Consider the following 20320-nt stretch of genomic DNA (forward strand, 5'->3'; position numbering starts at 1 on the left):
GCAAGGGAAGGGTGGCAGACTTTTCTTTCGCGGTTCAGACTCACTTAGAAGATACAAGTACAGGGGCATCTGGGTGGCTCAGTCAGTTAAGCATTCGACTTCAGCTCATGTCATGATCTTGCAGTTTGTGAGTTCAAGCCCTGCATCGGGCTCTGTGCAGACAGCTCAGAGCCTGGAGCCTGCTTCAGATTCTGTGTCTCCCTCATTCTCTCGGCCTCTGCCCCAGCTTGTGCTCTCTCTCTCTCTAAAATAAATAAACATTAAAAAATAATAATAATAAAGAAGATACAAGTACAAACCTGTTAATGAGGGAATGAAGAGTTGGGCTGCCATTTTGTATTTGTGAGAAGATGTCTGCCCTCTTCTAAACAGCTGGGATGGAGCCTACTAACACAGCCACCTCCTGCACTTGACTTCAGAGTGTCACTACGGCACAGGGGAGCTTGGTGACTGTATTTGCTTCAGACCAGGGGACTCCCTCCAGGTTCAGAGTTGGGAGATAAAGGCAGGGCATTTCACTGGGGTGTGGGTCTCTCACCCCTACCCCCTGGGCCTTTGTCATGAGGGGCTGATCATACTACGAACTTCTTGCCAGTCTGGGCAAGCTTCATTGGTTGCATCCCAGTAGAATCACTATTTGTCAACATCTGTTCTAGAAAATGCCATTTCATTATCACACAGCTTCCATTAATTATAATTTCCTGTAGCAAAGCATGGGTACAAGAATTATTAGGCTCCCTGCCTCTAGAAACAATGTCCCAATTTTTCCAACAAGGAGGAAGGAAATTGTTCCTTCTCAGGGTGTTCGTCCTAGAATCCATGATGAAGAGATCTTCAAACAGTGAGAAAAACAGCAGCTTCCTTGCAAGCAGAACAAGGCTCATTTTGACCTAATACTTTTATTTATGAGACTGTGAACTTCTTCTTTTTTTTTTTTTTAAGGATATCATCAGGACAGTAAAAAAGTCATGGGTTTTTAGCCAGATGGATGCAGATTCAGATTCGGGTAGATTTCCCCTATTACAAAAGGGATTTTATGTCTCTGAGTGGAGTTTTTGACTGTGAAAAGCAGATGATAAGCCAGCCTTGCTGGAGTTTTTTGTTAAAATTACTATAACAGCAAGTTCTGATACGGGCTAGAGGATCAACACATGTGTGTCTCTTTTTCTCATTGCCCTTCTTCTAAATTAGGTGATTCCCAGGAAATGTTGATCTTATTGATTAACATCTCACAAGGAACTTAATTCAGTCAGCTTGATACAGATTTCAGTCAACCCCCATGTTAGGTAGGCTACAGGAGAGAAGAGCTAGCAAATGACTTTGTGCTGGTGTGACTGCCTGGGATCTGCATGTGGCTAGATGGGAAGTTACCTGGTGACCCCACTTCTGTCCTCGCCTCTCCACATTCTCAACACAAAAGCAGAGCAATGCCACAAAAATTTGAATCAGATCATGTCAACTACCGAACAGCCTGGAACTGTACTGACCAATGTGGTGGCTACTAGCCACACAGGACTATTTAAATTGAACTTCAGTAAAGTTAAATGAGATTAAAAATTCTGCCTCTCTATTACATTAGCCATGTTTGAAGTGATCAGATAGCTACATGTGGCCAGTAGCTTCCATATGAGACAGCACAGCTGCAGAACATTTCCATCTTCATAGAAACTTCTAGAATGTTCCCACCTACAATCCATCCCTGTCTGCTTACTTCTCTGACTTCATCTTTGACCATTTTTGCCCTTGTTCTCCCCAATGTAACCACTACAGTCTCCTCTTTGTTCGTGAAACACAGCTGGCAGGTCTCCACCTTGGAGTTTTTGCTTTTCTTTTTCAAAGTCTTTGTTTAAATGTTAGCTTTTCAATGATACCTACCCTGGCCACCCATTCATTTGCAACTAACACTCCCAACACACTGCAGTCCTTCCTCTGCTCTATTTTTTTCTTGCTACTGAAATTCTTCTAAATATTATCTAATTTTCCTTTCAAAATTGCTTTTATTTTTCATATTCTGAATCCTTAACCTACAATGTAAACTCTACAAGGGCAGGCATTTTTTTGTTAACCAATGTGTCCCTGACATCTGGGACAGTGCTTGGCACATAGTAGGTGCTCAATAAATAATGTCAAGTGGATGCAGGTTGCATCTAAAGGCACCTGCAAAAGCCCTCTCAATCAGGTTACATAGATGGGGACTAAACAAGACAGCCAGATGCCTCTGGGTGAGTAACTGCATGTTACCGTAATTCTTAGAAACCAGAAATTGAAACACAAACAGGATGTTGCCTTTCAAAAGGTCCTCCTACCTCAATAAAGGAAATTATCTCTGTCATGGAGTTTAAAAAATTTTTTAATGTTTATTTATTTTTGAGAGAAAGAGAGAGAGAAAGAGAGAGTGTGAGCAGGGGAGGAGCAGAGAGAGGGAGACATAGAATCAGAAGCAGGCTCCAGGCTCTGAGCTGTCAGCACAGAGCCTGACTAGGGGCTTGAACTCACAAACCATGAGATCATGACCTGAGCCAAAGTTGGCTGCTTAAGCACCCCTGTCATGGAGTTTAAGAATAACTATTGCATTGACATCCATAAATTTTGTAATTTAAATTCCTCATTCTAAATACAAACTTCGAACTTTGCCGTAACCAGTGTTTTGATTATTGCTGTTACTAATTTTTGAATAGCCATTTTGTGTGTCCTCACCCTTCCCAGTCCAGTGTCTTGTAGAGGTGCTAATGACATGCCAGGATACAGCAGAGAGGAAGGCAGTGGGTGGAAAGGAGAAACAGGAAGCAGGAGAAATCCACTAATTGGACAATCAGCCCTGAATAGTGAATGTTAATTGTGATGCTCCTTCTTCAGAGAGTGTCACAATAAATCCTTTATGAAAGCCTCCAAGTTTTTTTCCAGTTCTGAAGGGTTCTGATTCCATGAAGTGCATGGATCTATCCTGCTTGTAATTGCCTCCCTGGAGTTTGCTTGTAATTTTGCACCTAGAGCTTTGGGCTAAATCTTCTGACCACTGGGTGTTGGGGGCAAGCTGGCCACTTTACACATATGTTCCCTTCTAGAAATTTCCCCATCCTCCATTTCTGCTTTTTCCTCCTCCTTATTACCTGCTTCCAGAATGTTCTGTGAAGACAAATTTTCACTTTATTTTTGAGTCAGGGTCAAGCTCACTTGAGACTTCAGAAACATGAAGTTTTGGGGTGCCTGGGTGGCTCAGTTGGTTAAGCGTCCAACTTTAGCTCAGGTCATGATCTCACAGCTTGTGAGTTCGAGCCCCACGTTGGGCTCTGTGCTGATAGCTCAGAGCCTGGAGCATGCTTCAGATTCTGTGTCTCCCTCTCTCTGCCCCTCTCCTACTCTCTCTCTCTCTCTCTCAAAAATAAATAAGCATTAAAGAGAGAGACATGAAGTTTTATTGATATTTCCTCTTTGGTTCTTTCTCTCTTTTACAGAGAACTCTAGTGGAGATATTTCTCTTGTCACCAAGCCATGAGGCAGTCCCTGCCATGTTAGAATCCTAATACTCATTACCTCTGCTTAGGAAACAATTTTGGGAACGTATCACCATAAGTCTCCAATGTCTAATTTCACCTACCTGATGGGTAAAGCAGATCCAGAATGGATTGTAATCACCTACACAGTGATACTTTAAACGGACTATTATCATTCAATGTAGTAACAGACTATAAAAGCAAGAACCCCACATATTCCAATGTTTCCAAAGGTTCCCCAAAATACCATGTTCCATGTGCCATTTCCACTGGACAGAACTTCAGATTTTAACTCTGAAATATGCATTCTGACATTATAAACACTACTGTCCTGCTGTCATTAAAAATAACACTGTCTTAACCTTCCCCAGATTTCCCCTGAGAACTTTTATCTTTGAGCAAACCCTCATAAGACTAATCCCTGTGCACTAACTATATTTAATTTTTCCTCATCTTGGACGGCTGACAGTGTACTTCCTATTATGCAGAGACTGTGTAGCAAATAAGGGCAGTCCTCTGTGGGTCTCTCATGAATGTGTGAAATCAACAGAGTTTCATGTGTTCCTGTTAAACTACCAAAATGATTTTTTTAAAGAGAATTTCATCCCATTCTCTGTTATATTGCGGGGACAGGACAGCCCCTGATTTTCTTTTCTTATTAAAAAGAAACGTTCTTGTTTTTAAATGTTGTTTCATGGAGAGATACAAAACTCAGAGCTCCCTTCTCTTTCACAGGCCCTTGTAACAGGGTCTAATGCACATCCATTATGAGAATTCCTTTTGTGTGGTGAGAGCAGACTCATGCATGGATCAAAAAGAAAAAATGTTCTCCCGTTACCACTTCACAATCCCGTTGGCGTCCAAGGAGGGTAAACAGGATTATGCATCATTAATATTATTTAGAATAATACCCTTCATGTATACATCGCAATTGACAAAACAGCATCTTTTACCTTCTCAGATTTGTCCTGTACAATGAACAAGCCAGTCACCTCCTGTTCAGAGGTGAAGAAACTGAACTATTGAAAGGTCATGCAGAGTCCCCAGGGTCCAGTCGCACTGGGACACACACTATGACTCAGTTAAGCCTTGATTTAAGTGAAACACATACTGGGGTGCCTGGGTGGCTCAGTCTGTTGAGCATACGGTTTCAGCTCAGGTCATGATCTCATGGTTTGTGAGTTCGAGCCCTGCATTGGTCTCTGTGCTGACAGTGTGGAGCCTGGAGCCTGCTTTGGACTCTGTGTCTCCCTCTCTCTCTGCCCCTCCCTCACTTGTACTTGGTCTCTCTCTATCTGTCTCAAAAATAAACATTAAAAAAATTTTTTTTTTAATGAAACACGTACTGTTCTGCCACCCTACACTCTGGGTCTTCAGAACAGGATCATTAAAAGGTCACGTACATGAGGTCAGAGCTTTCAGAAAATTCTGGAAACCATCCTCAGAGAACTCTTTAAACCCAAATCTACCAAAACTCCACTTTTCTCACACTAGAGTGCTCAAACTCAAATGGAACCTAGAAAAGAAAACCTGTCCACCTTGGACCCACTGTTTGCAGAACTACTAGTTCCCCGTAAATCACCTTTGCCCTCTAGAGCAAATCCCAAAAGTCTCCAGGGACTGTACTCACTGCAAACCTAACTCCCTAATTGACATCTTCTCTAAATAAAATGTGTAGTTGTTTTGGCCTGAATCCATACACTAATTTTAAGAATGAGTCATTTACTGTAAACATTAGCAAATATGAAGGGGTCTCAATATTCAGGACCTTGACCCCTGCCTTTGGGAATCCTCCACAATGTCACTTTCTTCTTCCTCTTTCCCTTTCAGTCTGTGGTCAATATGATAACTCAACAGCTAAAGTAAGTTTACACCCACCATGAAATAGAAGCAGAAGAAAGAGTGTACGTTAATGATTTCACAGAGACACACGCGCACACACACACAGTCACCCTCCCTGTTGTGGACTGGCCTATGCCAGCTGGAACGATTTAGCTTTAATGGGAAGATGTCAGTTTGTGACTGTCTCATAATGAAAAATCCAGTATCTAGCCACGGTCCTAGTAAAGTCACATCAAGAGCACAGACTTGGCCCACGAGGGGACTTGAACCAGCTCACCAGATGTCTAATTAATGCCCACTGTCAGCTGCTCAAATGTCACTGACGGAGCCTCTCTCTTTGCAGCCACTGTTTTAATGATAAAGATTATGTGTTGATGTCACTGTGCTCCTGGGTCAATGTGGTGGTTGGTAGAATGACTGCCATAGACCGAGTAGCCAAGCATGTGGTAGTTTCCAAAGAGGAAATCGTGCTCTATGACCACCTCATCCTCTGCACCGGACAGCAGTACCAGGTGAGGCCGCACACGGAGATCTTAGTGATTGATGGTTAATGCGTTTACTGGGGCACACGTGCTAGGGGTTAAGAGCATGCCTTCCTACCAGGACAGCTGCCACTCTATTCATAAAAGTGCCCGCAAGGCCTGCACACATGACCAGAATTGTGTCCGAAACCCCTCCTGGAAATCCATTCCAAGAAAAACATTCTGCTCAAGGGTAAAAATCACAGCAAGTAGGAGAAATGTCATTCTTTAAGCTGTTGTCCAAAAGTCTAACACTTACTGCTCACCAGAGCAGAATCCAGACACAACCCGGCATGCATTTGTGGTAAATTAATTTATGCCTCAAGAGGCTAACATTTGGCGGTGGTGACGGGCTCATGCAAAAGTATTTGAAACATGCGCACCTTCTGTCAACCCTTATTTTATTTTGTCTCTCAGTTATAAAACTAGGAAATGTGACTGATTGACTACCCAGTGACCGTGCTTTCCATTTGGATTAAATTCTCAAACCACATTTGAGGAAAGCATTGCTGGATACAACTGAAGCTGTTCAATGTCTTAGGGAAGCAAATTTTAATATTCATTCTTTGCAACAAGCATTAGCATTTGATGTAGTTCACAAAAATAGGACATTTCTTTAATGAAAAGCAATTTACTTTGTAACTCAAAGATGGTGTCTTTTTTTTAATGTTTTTTAAAATTATTTTTGAGGGAGCACAAGCAGGGGAGGGGCAGAGAGGGGGACAGAGGATCTGAAGTGGGCTCTGCGTTGACAGCAGCGAGTCTGGCACAGGGCTCGAACCCACAAACCACGAGATCATGACCTGAGCCAAAGTCGGATGCTTAACCAACTGAGCCACACAGGTGCCCTCACAGATGGGATCTTTTAATTACATTTTCTCCCAGGAACCTGGATAAGCCTTCCCACGGTGGGTTTGTTTCTGACAAGTATGGAGTAATCCACCCCCACCCCAGGCACTGCCATGTTTTATCTGGTACTGTCTTAGGACATTTTGTGAATGATTGTGGATTTGACAAGGGGAAGTATGTGTAGGTTTTCTTTATAGAGCCCAGCCAGGAGGAGGCAGCACGTGGTGGGGGACAGACAGCTGAGCAACTCCCAGCATCACTCAATGTTCCAAGCCTTGGCCACACATTGATGTCACCTGGGACACTTGAAATATACCCATGCCTAGACCTCAGTCCCAGAAGCTGTGCTTTAATTATTCTGGGGTGGAGCCCAGCGATCAGCATTTTTTAAAGCTCTAGATGGTTCTAAGCTAAGGCTGAGAACCAGGACTTGAAGTTTCTTGACCTAGAATCTCTAATCTGTACCTTAGAGTAGCACTTCTTAAACCATAATGTGCACACACAGCCCCTGTGCATCTCATTAAAATGCAGTTTCTGATCAGGGGATGGGGGCTGCTGATATGCTGCAGTTTTAACAAGCTTCAGGGTGAGGCTGGTGCTGCTAGTGAGCAGGCCACATTGAATATGGATCATCCTCTGAGTAATTGCTTTTATTCTTTTCATCCTGCTCCTCCTCCTCCTATGACCACCACTACTACTGCTGCTACTAAAGACATCCAGTTCTCACAGTGTAGAAAAGGATTTTTTTTTTTCTGGCTAAAGGATAAACGCAAACTGGAGGAATACTTTATTTTGATACTTAAGTATTCCTCTTTTTAAACATTAAATCAGAAGAAAACATTATGCACCCCTCAAGCTTGCCTGCCCCCCTCACCTGCCCCACCGAGTTCCAGCTGCTGCCTGGGACCGTGGACTTTGGAAAATGTGAGTGGAAGACCTGGCCAGCTGTCCAGAGACTCGGGCTTCTGCCCATGTGTGTCCAGCTGCCCCTACAGCTTTAGTCTGTGGCACGTTAAGCTCTTGCCCTTTTTACAATGGGAAAAATGAAATGAAGAAGTGATAAAGGGAGTTCCGATTTAATTTTTCCAGAAGGACATAAAAATTAAAGGTACATAGAGTGATACAAAAAAAAGGCTGCTGAATTCACTGTGGAGGGCTTCCAGTTCTTTTTTATTTTCCTGTTTCCTTCTCTTTAACTCTCTTGTTGTTTTGTCCCAATTTTGTGATTTAGAAATAAATTGAAATGATGAAAATAAAGCTTAACTCCAAAGCAAGAAGATAACTGTTATAAAATATCATTACAAACTTGAACCTCTAAATAGAACTTTAAGTGGCATGTGTCATTCTAAAATATTATGCAATATTTTTGATATCCAAATACTTATCATTTAATTTTTCATCATAAAATCCATGCACAGGGTAAAAGATTAAATTGTGTCTTGGGACTGCGTGTGAGGCAGGCTGGTCTCTCCTTCCAAGTCCTCTCTCTCTAGGGATAACTACTTTGAGGCATTTCTGTTGTTAGTTCCTCAGTGATTACCCCCAGAACTCCAAATAATGTGTTTATAGAAGTTTTATCTTTGATCTGTCAACTCCTGACATTATCTATGACCTTTCCATTTTGGAAGACGAATCATATTCAGTACCTTCTAACTAACTCCCTTCCCCACCCTATCTATAATTGGGTTCTTTTGTTGGTGGGCACATGCTGGTGCCCATTGACAAGTTCTGGGAAAGCTTACAACTGAGGTCCTGGGCAACTCTCCATGGCGCATGGAGAGCCATGGAGAGACCACCTCCCCATGCCTGGTTTTGGGTCTTCTCAACAAGACAAAGAGTAAAAATGTGTCCACTTGCAGGGACTCTTAAAGGGGTGATGCTCACTAGAAGCCAGCAGGTGGGGCAAGAACATCCCACCAGGTGAGAGAGTAAGTTGGGGATGTTAGTTATATTGAGCTTGATGTGGTCAGCAATATGATGTGGTCTTCACAGAGGCTAATTACATCCTTGATGGGGTAAATAAGAGCCTGGCATCTAGAACGGTGCAGCTGCAGGTGAGAGCCTGCTGTAAACAGCTGAAAAGAGCTACATACACCACTTTGCCTCTTCGGACGTAAGACCTCCCCAATGTCATAGATCAGCAGTTATCATGAAGAGACCTCACTGTGCTTGGGGATGATTAAAGGGGAAAATAACATGCTAAGAGATGGGGTCTGCATTTCTTCCCCTTGAATCTGGGCAGACTTGTGACTATCTTGACAGATACAATACAAGGGAAGTGATGTGGTGTGACTTCTGGGGCTGGGTCAGGGGCCAGGCAGTGTCTCCTTGTTTGTGAGAACAGTGGCTCCTGGAGCCCTGAAAGGCCAAATAAGTCCAGATACTCACCCTGTGATTGGACATGCCACACCTGGGTTCTCCAGTTGGCAGTTTCGGGTGAACCCAGCCTTCCAGCCATCCCTGACAAAGCACCAGACACATGAGTGAAGCCATCTTGGATGCTCCACCAGCTAAATATCACCAAGTGACTTCTGTTGCTAACACATGGAATAAAGGAATTTCCCAGCCAAACCCTACCCAAATTTCTGGCCCACGAAATCATGAAAAGTAATAAAATGGTGGTTGTTTGAACCACTTAGTTTTGGTGTGAGTTTGTTGCTTAGCAAAAGGCACCTGAAACAAAAGGATAACATAGGGTAAGGGAAAGGGAACAACATCTGGAAAAATCAGAGAAAGAACATACTCTTTTTTTTTTTTTTTTATAATTTTTTTTTAATTTTTTTTCCTCCGTTTTTATTTATTCTTGGGACAGAGAGAGACAGAGCATGAACGGGGGAGGGGCAGAGAGAGAGGGAGACACAGAATCGGAAACAGGCTCCAGGCTCCGAGCCATCAGCCCAGAGCCTGACGCGGGGCTCGAACTCACGGACCGCGAGATCGTGACCTGGCTGAAGTCGGACGCTTAACCGACTGCGCCACCCAGGCGCCCCAAGAACATACTCTTGACAATATTCCAGGAGTCACACACACACACGCACACACATGCATGCATGTACACACACACTGCAGAAAACTATTCATCATCTTCAGTACAGTTTGATCAGCCAGACTCTGAAATGGGAGCTGAAGCCATCAGAAGAGCAAAAGCTGAGCTGAGTAGGCTACAGAATTAGATGAAAAGATAGATGGGTAAGAAAGGATTGAAATCCAACCCCTGTCAAGAGAGAGAACTGCTACTGAACAATGTTTGATGCTGAAAACAAAGCGCAAAGCTCCCCTGGAGGGCAGAGGGCAAAGGGCAAAGGGTAAAGGATACATTTGGCTCAAGACACGAGAAGGTGTGATCAACACGGAGGCAACATATAGATCACTGGTTTTTCCAAAGAAGAGGCTGTGATGAATGGAATAGATACAACAGAGACATGCTAGAAGAGAATTTTCCTTACCTAAATACCATATTGTCCAGTTGAGCCCATTCCAGGCAAAATCAAAGAAAAATTTACTCAGCTAGTTATATTCTGATGAAATTTTAGTTCTTCAACAATGATGGGGAAAAATATGAACACATTTCAAGAGAAAAACAACAGATCACCACCACCACCACCACCACCACCACCCCTCAAGAACAAAAATAAGACAAGCACCCAAAATTCCCCTTCTAGGACAAAATGGCATAAAAACATGAAACTAGCCACACAGAATTTTGAAGAAAATATGGCAGTTCAGTAAGTATATGTGCACCCACGTCTCTCCTATTTGAAGACAGCAAAAAGCTGTTGTTTTGTCTGTGAGGCCTCAGAAGAATGATCTTCTGTGTTCTTTAGTGTGTATTCTGAATAACTAAGGCAGAAAGGAAAATTTAGAACTTTATGATAGTCTAAAAAGGTAAGTGGCAAGCACCAAACAATTCAAAAGCTTATAAGTCTGAGAATAAATGTAAAGTAGGTAACACTGAAACTTCATCTAAATCTAATCAAGAACCAAGTTATTCGAAAATAGGGAGAGGTGGCCAGGGAGAAATAGGAATTCTCTTAAATGGGGAAAACCAAAGGTAATATTTTGGTCTTGACTCTTACATATAGAAGGAATAATGTAATGAATGCTTTTGAACAGCACGAGTAAATCCGCCTTCCAAACCCGGGAGTAGATAAGACCGGAGAAAACATCATTTGTGTAACCACAGGGAAGGAAACAAAGGAAATAGCCACAGTGCTTTAAACAAGGATAAACCAGAATGGCATTGAGAAAAACAACAGTCGCAACGGTGAATGCCATGGTTTTAAACTGCGCTGTTACAAGAGCAAGGCTCTGTGTTTGCACCAAATTCAAAATACAAGAGAACTACCAAAACAAAATGACATCCAAAGTTTCAAAATGAAATGTTAGAAGTGCACCAGCAAAAGGTGCCACACAAACTCAACAGCTGTCAGAAGCAGCAGCAATATTAGTATCCAACAAAGCGGAATTAATTGGAGAAAGAAAAGCATTAATGTTGACAAAGGGCACAATTCGTGACAACAATACAGAGGTGATGAGCTTGTTACATGCGGAACATGATCGTGTGAAAGAATACATCACAAAAACAGAGGTGCCCCTGGAGTGTTTGCTTCTTTGCAGTCACGTTTAAGACAGGAAAAAACAAGCTGAACCACATCCAGAGACTTGAAGTCACCCCAGATGTTGAGCCACAGAGGTGAAGATTCAGGATCGCTGTCCTCAAATACTCGAAGGGTATGTGCATGCAGAAAACAGATCAGACTTGAATGTCATGGCCTCAGGAAGCTGATTGAAGACAGACCACCAGAAGTGATGGGAATACAGCGCTTATTCATCCTACCAAACAACTTCCTAAGAGTCAGGGTCTCCTCCAAGGGGGAATGTCCGGCCCAGGAGACATGAGCATGCCCTGGCGGGGCCCTCATAAGGCGGTAGGAACACCTGACGGAGGTCGAGGGACTGCTGCGTGTGTTAACTGCTGTAGTCCTTGCAGGAAATCTCCAAGGTCCATGATGCTTTCTTCCCCATTTTATGGATGAGGGAGCCAAGGTGCAGTGAAACTGAGGTGATTTGTCTAGGGTCAGGCGACGACAAAGTGACACGCCAGGATTTAGACCCAGGCTCCAGACTGAGTTCTTCACCATTGCCCTTGTCTCTCTTCTCTCTTCCTCTTTCTCTGTCTCTTTCCTCCCCTTTCCCCTCCCTACCCTCCCTCTCTCACAGATATGATCCAGAAATTGCACTTGGTAGCTTTTAAAAATCCTTACAACACAGAAATTCTAGAACTTAATGCTTAGAGTTAGAGTCAAATTAAGTTTCTTTCTCTCATTAAAACTATCTGGAGAAAAGCAAATCGGGTCTGGTAAGTGGCTCCACAATACCCTCAGGAGGGGCTCCCACCAGTCAGCGATGCTGGGCTGTTCAATCTGACAGAAGGATGGAAAAGTTGTCCCTACTCTCTAGTCACTAGTGGCAGTTTAGTTAATGGCAGAACATTCCAGTGGGGATGGTGAAATACACCCATGCTCTCCTATTAAACTTGACTCTCTCCCTTACTTTGATGATGTAATAGGATTTTTTTTCCCATAGATCTTTTTTTCATTTATTAAGCTCTGCTGAAGTCTGTGTGGACAAATTAATTGGCCTTGGGATTTAAAATCCTAGCTTCGATTTTGCCTACTTTGTGAAAATGCCATTGCGTGAATATGAAAAATACATTATCCCCTTAATTTTCCTTTAATTTTTCTGATCTTGTGCAAAAATGATCCCACACACGTAAGTGCACACAAGAATAATACAGGTTATCAGAATGCCGTTACATTTTAGGATCACAGTAGGTAAGCTGATTTTCATTTTGGAACTTGTTCTTTTCCCCTCTCCCTTCCTTGTTTTTTTCATCTAAGAACTTACTATTTGGGGATAGTAACTCATTGAAAGCTTTATAAATTGAATAGTTCTCAATTTGTTCTTTAGCCCTACCACTTTCTGCCAAGGACTTTCCCCGATTCATTAAAGCATGGGGTACTAAAATGGGTGTACTGTTACCTAAATTTTATTTTCTTTTATACCACAGTGCTCATTGGAGTTCTGGTGAGGTTTCTAACCTCCAGAGCATGGCATTCAATATTATGCACTGTAAATCATTTACCAGATGATTGGACTGTGGACTGCTTCATACTACCTGTGAATATAAAAATGCCAAAATTTGCTGTGATTTGCTAAGCAAGCTATATTGCTAAGAAGAAAAATTTACCTCCACAATTGTAGTTGCAGTAAATGACCACTACTTCCTGAATTGTTCTTTTTTACTAAATATAATTTTACTGCAGGTTCTTTATAGAGAAAGTAAATCCAGCTTTAAAAATTGATTGTTTTTTGGGACACCTGAGTGGCTTAGTTGGTTAAACGTCTGACTTCAACTCAGGTCATGATCTCGTGGCTCATGAGTTTGAGCCCCACATTGGCCTTGCTGATGTCAGCCTGTCAGCACAGAGCCCTCTTCAGATCTTCTGTCTCCCTCTCTCTGCCTCTCCCCTACTTGTACTCTCCCCCCAAAATAAATACTAAAACAAATTGTTTGTTTATTAAGTTAATTTAATTCAGTTTGAAAATCAATTAAATGCATCACAGTAAGGTACAAGGCTTATTTACCATTTATATTGAGGAAGGATAGAACCAAAAAGTTTCCTAAATGTTACCTGAGGTTTAGTGAAACCCCATTTATTCAAATACTAGCCAGTATTTACCCCTACCCCATATAAAAGGCATTTTCTGCACTTGTCAAGGGTGGGAGAACTTTCTCTGCACCCACATTAGCATCTACTGCAGGTGAACTTTTTGCCCATCATTGCTGTATAACGATCCCTGACTCACAGCCCATGGGCCTTACATCACAAATATGCAAGGCAGCTGGTACAGGTCTTCTAACAGAGACCTTCCATTGCCTTTGAATCTTGCTACTGATTCCAGTCTCATTATCTTCCACCTAATCTCACCTGGTTGCCAAATAAAACTCAGAGGGGTGAAATGCTGGCCCACTGGGCAAACTCATGCCACTGTGCTATTGTACTTGGCTTTCACAAGGGCATTTGTTTGATTCTAATTTGAACCAAAATATTGAAGAAATCAAGAGTCCACAGGTAAAAAAAAAAAAAGTGTCTGGCATTTCTTGAGAAATCAGATCTGGCCACACTGAACCCATGCTCTACTCTGGCACCAACTGGATAGAATTGAGTTGTGGCCAAACTCTGGCCAGGGCATGGGCCTTCAAGTCTGCCACAGTATCCCTGACACTGAAGACAAGTGTCATCTTTTATTATGTTCTCACTGTCGCTTTCCTTATACTAGAGGAAAGTGTCTGCTTCCACTCATGTCTGTGTCAAAAGTGAGAGAACAGAAGTTATACTGGGAGGGTTCTGTGTTCGGACAGAGACAGGAGAAGGAGAGGGAGAGAGGGAGGGAGGGAGAGAGGGAAATAGAGAAAGGGAGGGAGGGAGAGAGGTGAAAGGAGAGGGAGAGAAAGAGTATTTCTCTGACAAAGTGAAGAATAATTCTATAGTAGTCCACTTCCCTCATTTTCTTTTCTGCCTAGCGCCTCTATGCACTTGGATTTCAACCCCTGATATGATTGCTTCTGTGCAAATTGCTTTTGCCGCAAATGGCTATGTCAGATCCCATTCCCTGTGCTGTGTTCTTCCTTGGCCATGCCACGCCTACATGAAGAGATGGATCCTGGGTTCCTCTGCCTGATCCTGGCCAGGCTTTTATGATGACCCCCATGAATAGAACATGGTGGAAAACACTGCCCAATTTCCCAGACTAGGATGGAAAAGAACATGGAGCTTTTTATACTGGTTCTCTCAGGACACATGTCCTCGGAACCCGGATGCCGTGTTGTGAGGAAGCCCAAGACACATGGAGAGGCTGCATGTAATGTTTTGGCCAACACCCCAGCCAAGATCCCAGTCACAGCCAGCATCAATTGCTGGACATATAATGACAACTTGCTGTCATTTTTGAATACCTGGCATGTTTTCGTGGGGGGAGAGGGGAGGAGTGAGATGGTTTATCACCAGATGAATCAGCCCCAGCCATGAAGTCACCTGCAGCCTACAAGTCTTCCCAGCTGAGGCCTCCAACATTATAGAACAGAGACAAACTGTCGCCCACCTTGCCCTTGCTTGAATTACTGATCTACAGAATGTATGGAATAATTTGTTATGTGGCATCAGAGAACCAGAGCAACCCTTTCTGAGAATTGTCTCTAAGGGGTCATTCCACCTGTTTTATTTTTATTTTTTAAATTCAAACATGATTGTATCAGGGGACTGAAAAAGGCACACCTATACTGGACATTTCTATGTGTATTTAATTTAATTAATTAATTTATTGCTGTGTCAGTGCTTCCCTTACTACCAGTGAAATAAGCATTTCTCTGTAACGTACCTCTCAGGTCCCATGCCCTACAGGGGCTGATATTAGTCAACACCTGACAAACAGAGAGATTCCGAGCAGCGGGAAGCAGCGATACACTGATCAAGTTCCTGGCAATCATTTCACTCTTAACGATGAAGAAGATTGCTGTAAGGCCCTGCGTTGGATAAGGAACAACCCCATAGTCACAGAAGGTAAGGATGTTGGTAACTGTGCATTTTTTCAGAATTGCTTTTTATTTTTATAATGAGTCTCATCCTTCATCTAGTTCCAGTGTATAATTAGTGCCTAATTAATTCCAACCAAATCATTCATCTGTCATGCTTTGTTTTCCAGATTAATTTACAACTTGTTGTCATTTTTGGATACCCAGCATGTTTGCTGGGGGAAAGAAAAAGGCTTGAGATAGTTTAATTATCTATAATTATTTTATTACACAAAATGAATATCCGAAGAGCAAAGCATGGCTAAAATCATTAACTAATTAAAGAATAATTTAATAAGCAAACATGTTTAGCAATTATATGGAAAATATGTCTCCTTTTGTGAAGCCGAAAAGACCTAGGAAGAAAAAGAAAGGTCTGTGTTGGAAGGGCTCTTTTCTTCCCTTCCCGATCCATTGTTCTCTTTCTTGGTGTCGTCTGCACAGTCCTTCCCACAAACACACATATTCAAGTTGCGTGCCACTTTCTGAATCAAAATGAGAGAGTAAAACATTTGAACAAATGCGTCTGCCAGTCAAAAGTGTTTTCTCCAACATCTCCCTCTCTATTGCTTGGATTAAATTGAAATTGTTTGACTAGTAAGACAACCAGAACAGGGCCTGCTTACCTACTCGTCCTTAATGGAGACCTGGCAGTCAAGTTTGGGAAAGGACGAAGGGTGGCCCCTCAGTTTTTACCTAAAACAGTGACTCGGTTGGGTTATACAACCACCCGTGGCACCCTGAGATGCTAATCCAGATGTTCTGTGCAGCCCAGGGATATCAAAAAACACAAAGTGCCTATACTATGGGGGTCAAGATGTAAAGTTAAATATAATAATTTGTTTAGTGTACTTATTTAAATACAATTTATAATATTATTATAGTTATATTAAAATTAAATAGAGTTTTTTATGATTTTTCGTGGAAGATTTAGGTATTAATTAACTTTTTGTTAAGTTACTACATTTACTCCATTAAAAATAAAAAAAATAGGTATCAAGTGACATTCAAAACATTGCTGGATTCAATTTGCTAATTTTTTATAGGTTATTTGATCTAAATTCATAAGTGAGATTGGCCTGCAGTTTCTCATATAAGCTTTACTTGTCCATTTTTGGGAATTAAGGGTATGCTAGTCTCACCAAGTGTTTTTTGGAAGCTTTCTGTATTTTTCTGGGGTCTGAAATATGTCATGTAACCTAAAAGTTGGGCTAAGGTAACCCACAAAACCAAGTGGGTGTGGAACCTTTGGACAAAGGTGGAATATATAGATATACACTAGGGACCTAGATTTAAAACATGTCAAAGTATTTTCATATTTGCCTCATAACTTGGTATTATTTTAGATTTTGCATCGGTATGTGTTTAAACCTGTTTTAACATTTTAGTCATTTTTTTTAATCACTATCCTGTGACCTACATAGACTTAAGGAATTCTTAATTTGGACATCAGCAAACTTTTGCTATAAATGTTCAGATAGCAAATATATTTGACTTTGCAGGCCATATGGTCTCTTTCCCATCCACTCAGTTCTGCCATTGCAGCAAGAAAGACAGAACACAAATAAATGGGCAAGGCTGTGTTCCAATAAAACTTTATTTACAAAAATAGGTGATGAGCCATAGTTTGCAGAACCTGCTTTTGTGCATATAATTTGTGACAGGTCATTACCATTTTGTCAAGTCTGACCTCAAATTGTAACTTACACTCCCTGAAAGCACAAGAGTCCATGGCTCAATACAAAATACCCAGTGTGTTTTATTTTAGGACTTTGCCCGATCCTGTCATAAAGCAGTGTTTTAACTTCAAACAGCTGCCTATTTTGGATGTTAGAAGTAAGGAGCATTTTGACCAAAGAAAGGGCCTTTGAAAGTGACAATGCAAGTTCTTGAGGTTGAATGTTTGTAGCAGAGAATTTAGAAATCCCAAAAACAACATACACTATGCCCTCCTTCAGATGGAATTTTTTTTTTCTGTGCTCTTGGTTGCCAGATGGGGGAAGAGCATCTGTGCTATTCTGATGACTTGACTGGTTGTCAGAGATGGTGTTACTCTGCTGCCCACTTAAAGGGAAATGAATGCTTTTGCAAGATTTAAGAATGTCTCCCATCAGCCACTGCATACAACCCCTCTGAGTGCCTGCTTTTGTCCATTGAACTGCCAAGATAAGAAGTATGTAGAAATTCACTTATTGTCTTAAATGTAGGCTATTTTCCTGGATCCCATGCTAATGACACTCCTAGGGCATGTCTCTAGTAGATGCTCATAACACTCAGAGGCTAGGCCCAGGCTCCAGAGATATCTGAGAAACCCAGCCCAGCCAGATTAATTCAACTCTGTGTGGTGCTCCTTTTCCAATGACTTTTTGTGAAAGAAAAGTTAGAATGAAAAATGCTAACCTCCTGCCTGAAGGAAGCTTTCTCTTTGTAGCTTTTCCACAATTAGAGTCCTATTCAGACTTGAATTTGATTAGTCCCATTCCAGATAATATCTTCCTCACATGGGTTGCTGTGAGAATTAAATGAGATAAATAAGATAATATTACATGTCCAACTCAGGATAGTGTCTCATACACAGTGAGAATTCGGTAATACAGGCTTCTATTAGCATCACTGTTACTACTGCTACATGTGATGGGCTTATTGCTATGCACAGAAAGTTCCCAAGGCTGTAATCTCAGCCCCTGGTGATAGCACAGTCTAGGACACCATCTGCACAAAAAATCAGAGATGCCTGGGTAGCTCAGTAGGTTAAGTGTTCGATTCTTGGTTTTGGCTCTGGTCATGATCTCCTGGTTCATGAGTTCAAGGCATGCATCTGGCTTTAACCTGATGGTGCAGAGCCTGCTTGGGATTCTCCCTCTCCCCCTCTCTCTGCCCCTCCTTTACTCGTGCTCTCTCTGTGTCTCTTAAAAAAAAAAAAGTAAATAAACTAAAAAAAAATTTTTTTTAATGGGGAACTACGTACACCGGGGGCTGGTCCATTTATAGACAGGCACTATGTCCTTAATGAGAGCCCTGGAAACTGAAGTTTGGAAAAGGAGGATTGGGCTCAGCCTTAAAGAAGAGCAGGAGAAGTAAACAGACAGGTTGGGGGGGGGGGTGCTTGAATTGCATTGGGCAGACCCTTGAAGGGCAGCAGTGGGAAATGAAGGTGGATTGGCAGGTGGAGGACCTCAGGGCCCAGCCATGTCTGGGTTTAACTGGTGACTTGTTAGGGGTTGGGGAACTAGTGAAAGGGATAACCAGTGCACCAAACAGCACTTCAGGAAGGTGAGCCTCCCATCTAGTAGAGAGAAAGCAATCCAGAAAGACCGGGTTGGAGAAGACTGCATAACCCGTTGGAGGGGGGTGGCCGTGGCAGGTGAGGGCTGGTGCAGCCACTTCTGGCTTATACCAAAGACAGTTATGGGATGATGATATTTGAAGCTAGAAACTAGAAGCCTGGCACTTCATGAGAAATGAGCAGGGCTGCGTTTGTGTACCTACTGCTATCACTCCACCTGCCAGCCCTTTTTCCTCTTCATGTCACCGTAATGACACCAGGAAGAATGTGGACATCTTTCATGATAGTTAGCTTTTTTCATGATAGTCAGTGCTAATTTCTCCCTTTCTCAATAGCTCAGGATGAGGTTAGCAGGAAAGAGCTAAGGACAGGGCTCTTCCTACAAAAGTCTGAGAAAAAAAAATCTCCTGTGTCTCTGTGGCAATGATTGGGTCATATGTCCATCCGGCAATCACACATGGAATCCTGGGACATGCCAGGCCTAACTTAGCTGAAATACAGGCACTTGAGGGGAAGGGCTTGTTTGTTGAGGATGGTGGGGAAATTGTTCTAGAAGGACAGGTGGATGCTGGGTATGAGAAGCAATGGATGGCCACTGGGAGGAAGTCAGTTCCGGAATTTCTGCCCATTAAAACCATACAGATACAGCCTCAAAGCATCACCACTGTCCCCCCACCCCCACCCCCATTCTCTGTTTTATCCTGCCTGCTTCTGCTGCCAAAGGAGAAATGATTGTTCTGTGATGGAATTAGCCCAGAATGAAGGACATTGTTTTCTGGGCTCTAGAGTTGGATAGGTTTATAGATGTAAATTATCCTAAATGATCAGAACTGCTCCAGTATCGTGGAGAATAGCTGACATCACCAGCTCAAATGCTGCTTTCAAAGGCAAACAAAACCTGGAGGGTTCTGCCCGGGGGTAGGGGGGGTTCAGATAGAACCGGGCAACCTAATACATTATAACGGTTTATGGCATTAATTGAAACTAATTGAAATTCATCTGCTATTACCTCTGTACTTTCCATGAAAATGAAAAGTAAGATGAAAGTAAAGTAAAAAAAAATAAATAAATAAAATGGCCTTAATGGCCCGAAATGGATCAATTATTTTCATCTTTAGCTAAATGCAGTTTACTGCCTTATTAAAAGCATGTTTGTTAGGAAAAGTATAACATTAAAATTCCACTGCATGAATCACCAAGCAAAGCCTTTGGTATGTTATATCTAATATAGTCTTCCCTTTTAATTTGGCAGAACAAAATGAGACAGGTCAGGCTTGGGTCATGGAAATCTTAGGCTTTGACGTATAAAAAATAAAAAGAACAGTCTCTGATCTATTCATGGATGTGATATGGTTTTTAAGTGAATGTTTATTTCATAGTTTACTAATATTCTGTGATATCTATTTTAAATTCTTTAATTATCTAGTTATTTGCTAAAGTTCATTACACAGATTAAATGCCAATTAGAGTATTTTTTAAGGAATTTATTACATATCCATCTGCAAATATAGTGTAGTGGTGTGAGTCCAAAACCAGACTCAGGAGGTCTGAGTTCTGCTGAACCATCTACCTGCTGTGTGACCTGGAGCTGGATCCTTTAACCCCTTTGTCCTCTGTTTTCTGGAGAACATACAATCTCTTGGGGCTGTTCTGAGGATGAATGAGGTCATACATAATCACACTATGTCTCTTT

The 20320-nt window shown here is 42.0% G+C and overlaps 1 protein-coding gene across 1 annotated transcript in view; it reads left to right on the forward strand.

Moving 5' to 3' along the window:
• Positions 1-20320, forward strand: part of CFAP61 (cilia and flagella associated protein 61) — a 273562-nt gene that overhangs the window by 175435 nt on the left and 77807 nt on the right. Inside the window, exons 19-20 of the mRNA XM_032592605.1 lie at positions 5680-5848; positions 15156-15330. Of these exons, the coding sequence (XP_032448496.1) occupies positions 5680-5848; positions 15156-15330 (344 nt within the window). The remainder of the gene's footprint in view (positions 1-5679; positions 5849-15155; positions 15331-20320) is intronic.

This window comes from Lynx canadensis, chromosome A3, assembly GCF_007474595.2.
Source record: "Lynx canadensis isolate LIC74 chromosome A3, mLynCan4.pri.v2, whole genome shotgun sequence".
In the NCBI taxonomy this organism is placed as follows: Eukaryota; Metazoa; Chordata; class Mammalia; order Carnivora; family Felidae; genus Lynx; species Lynx canadensis.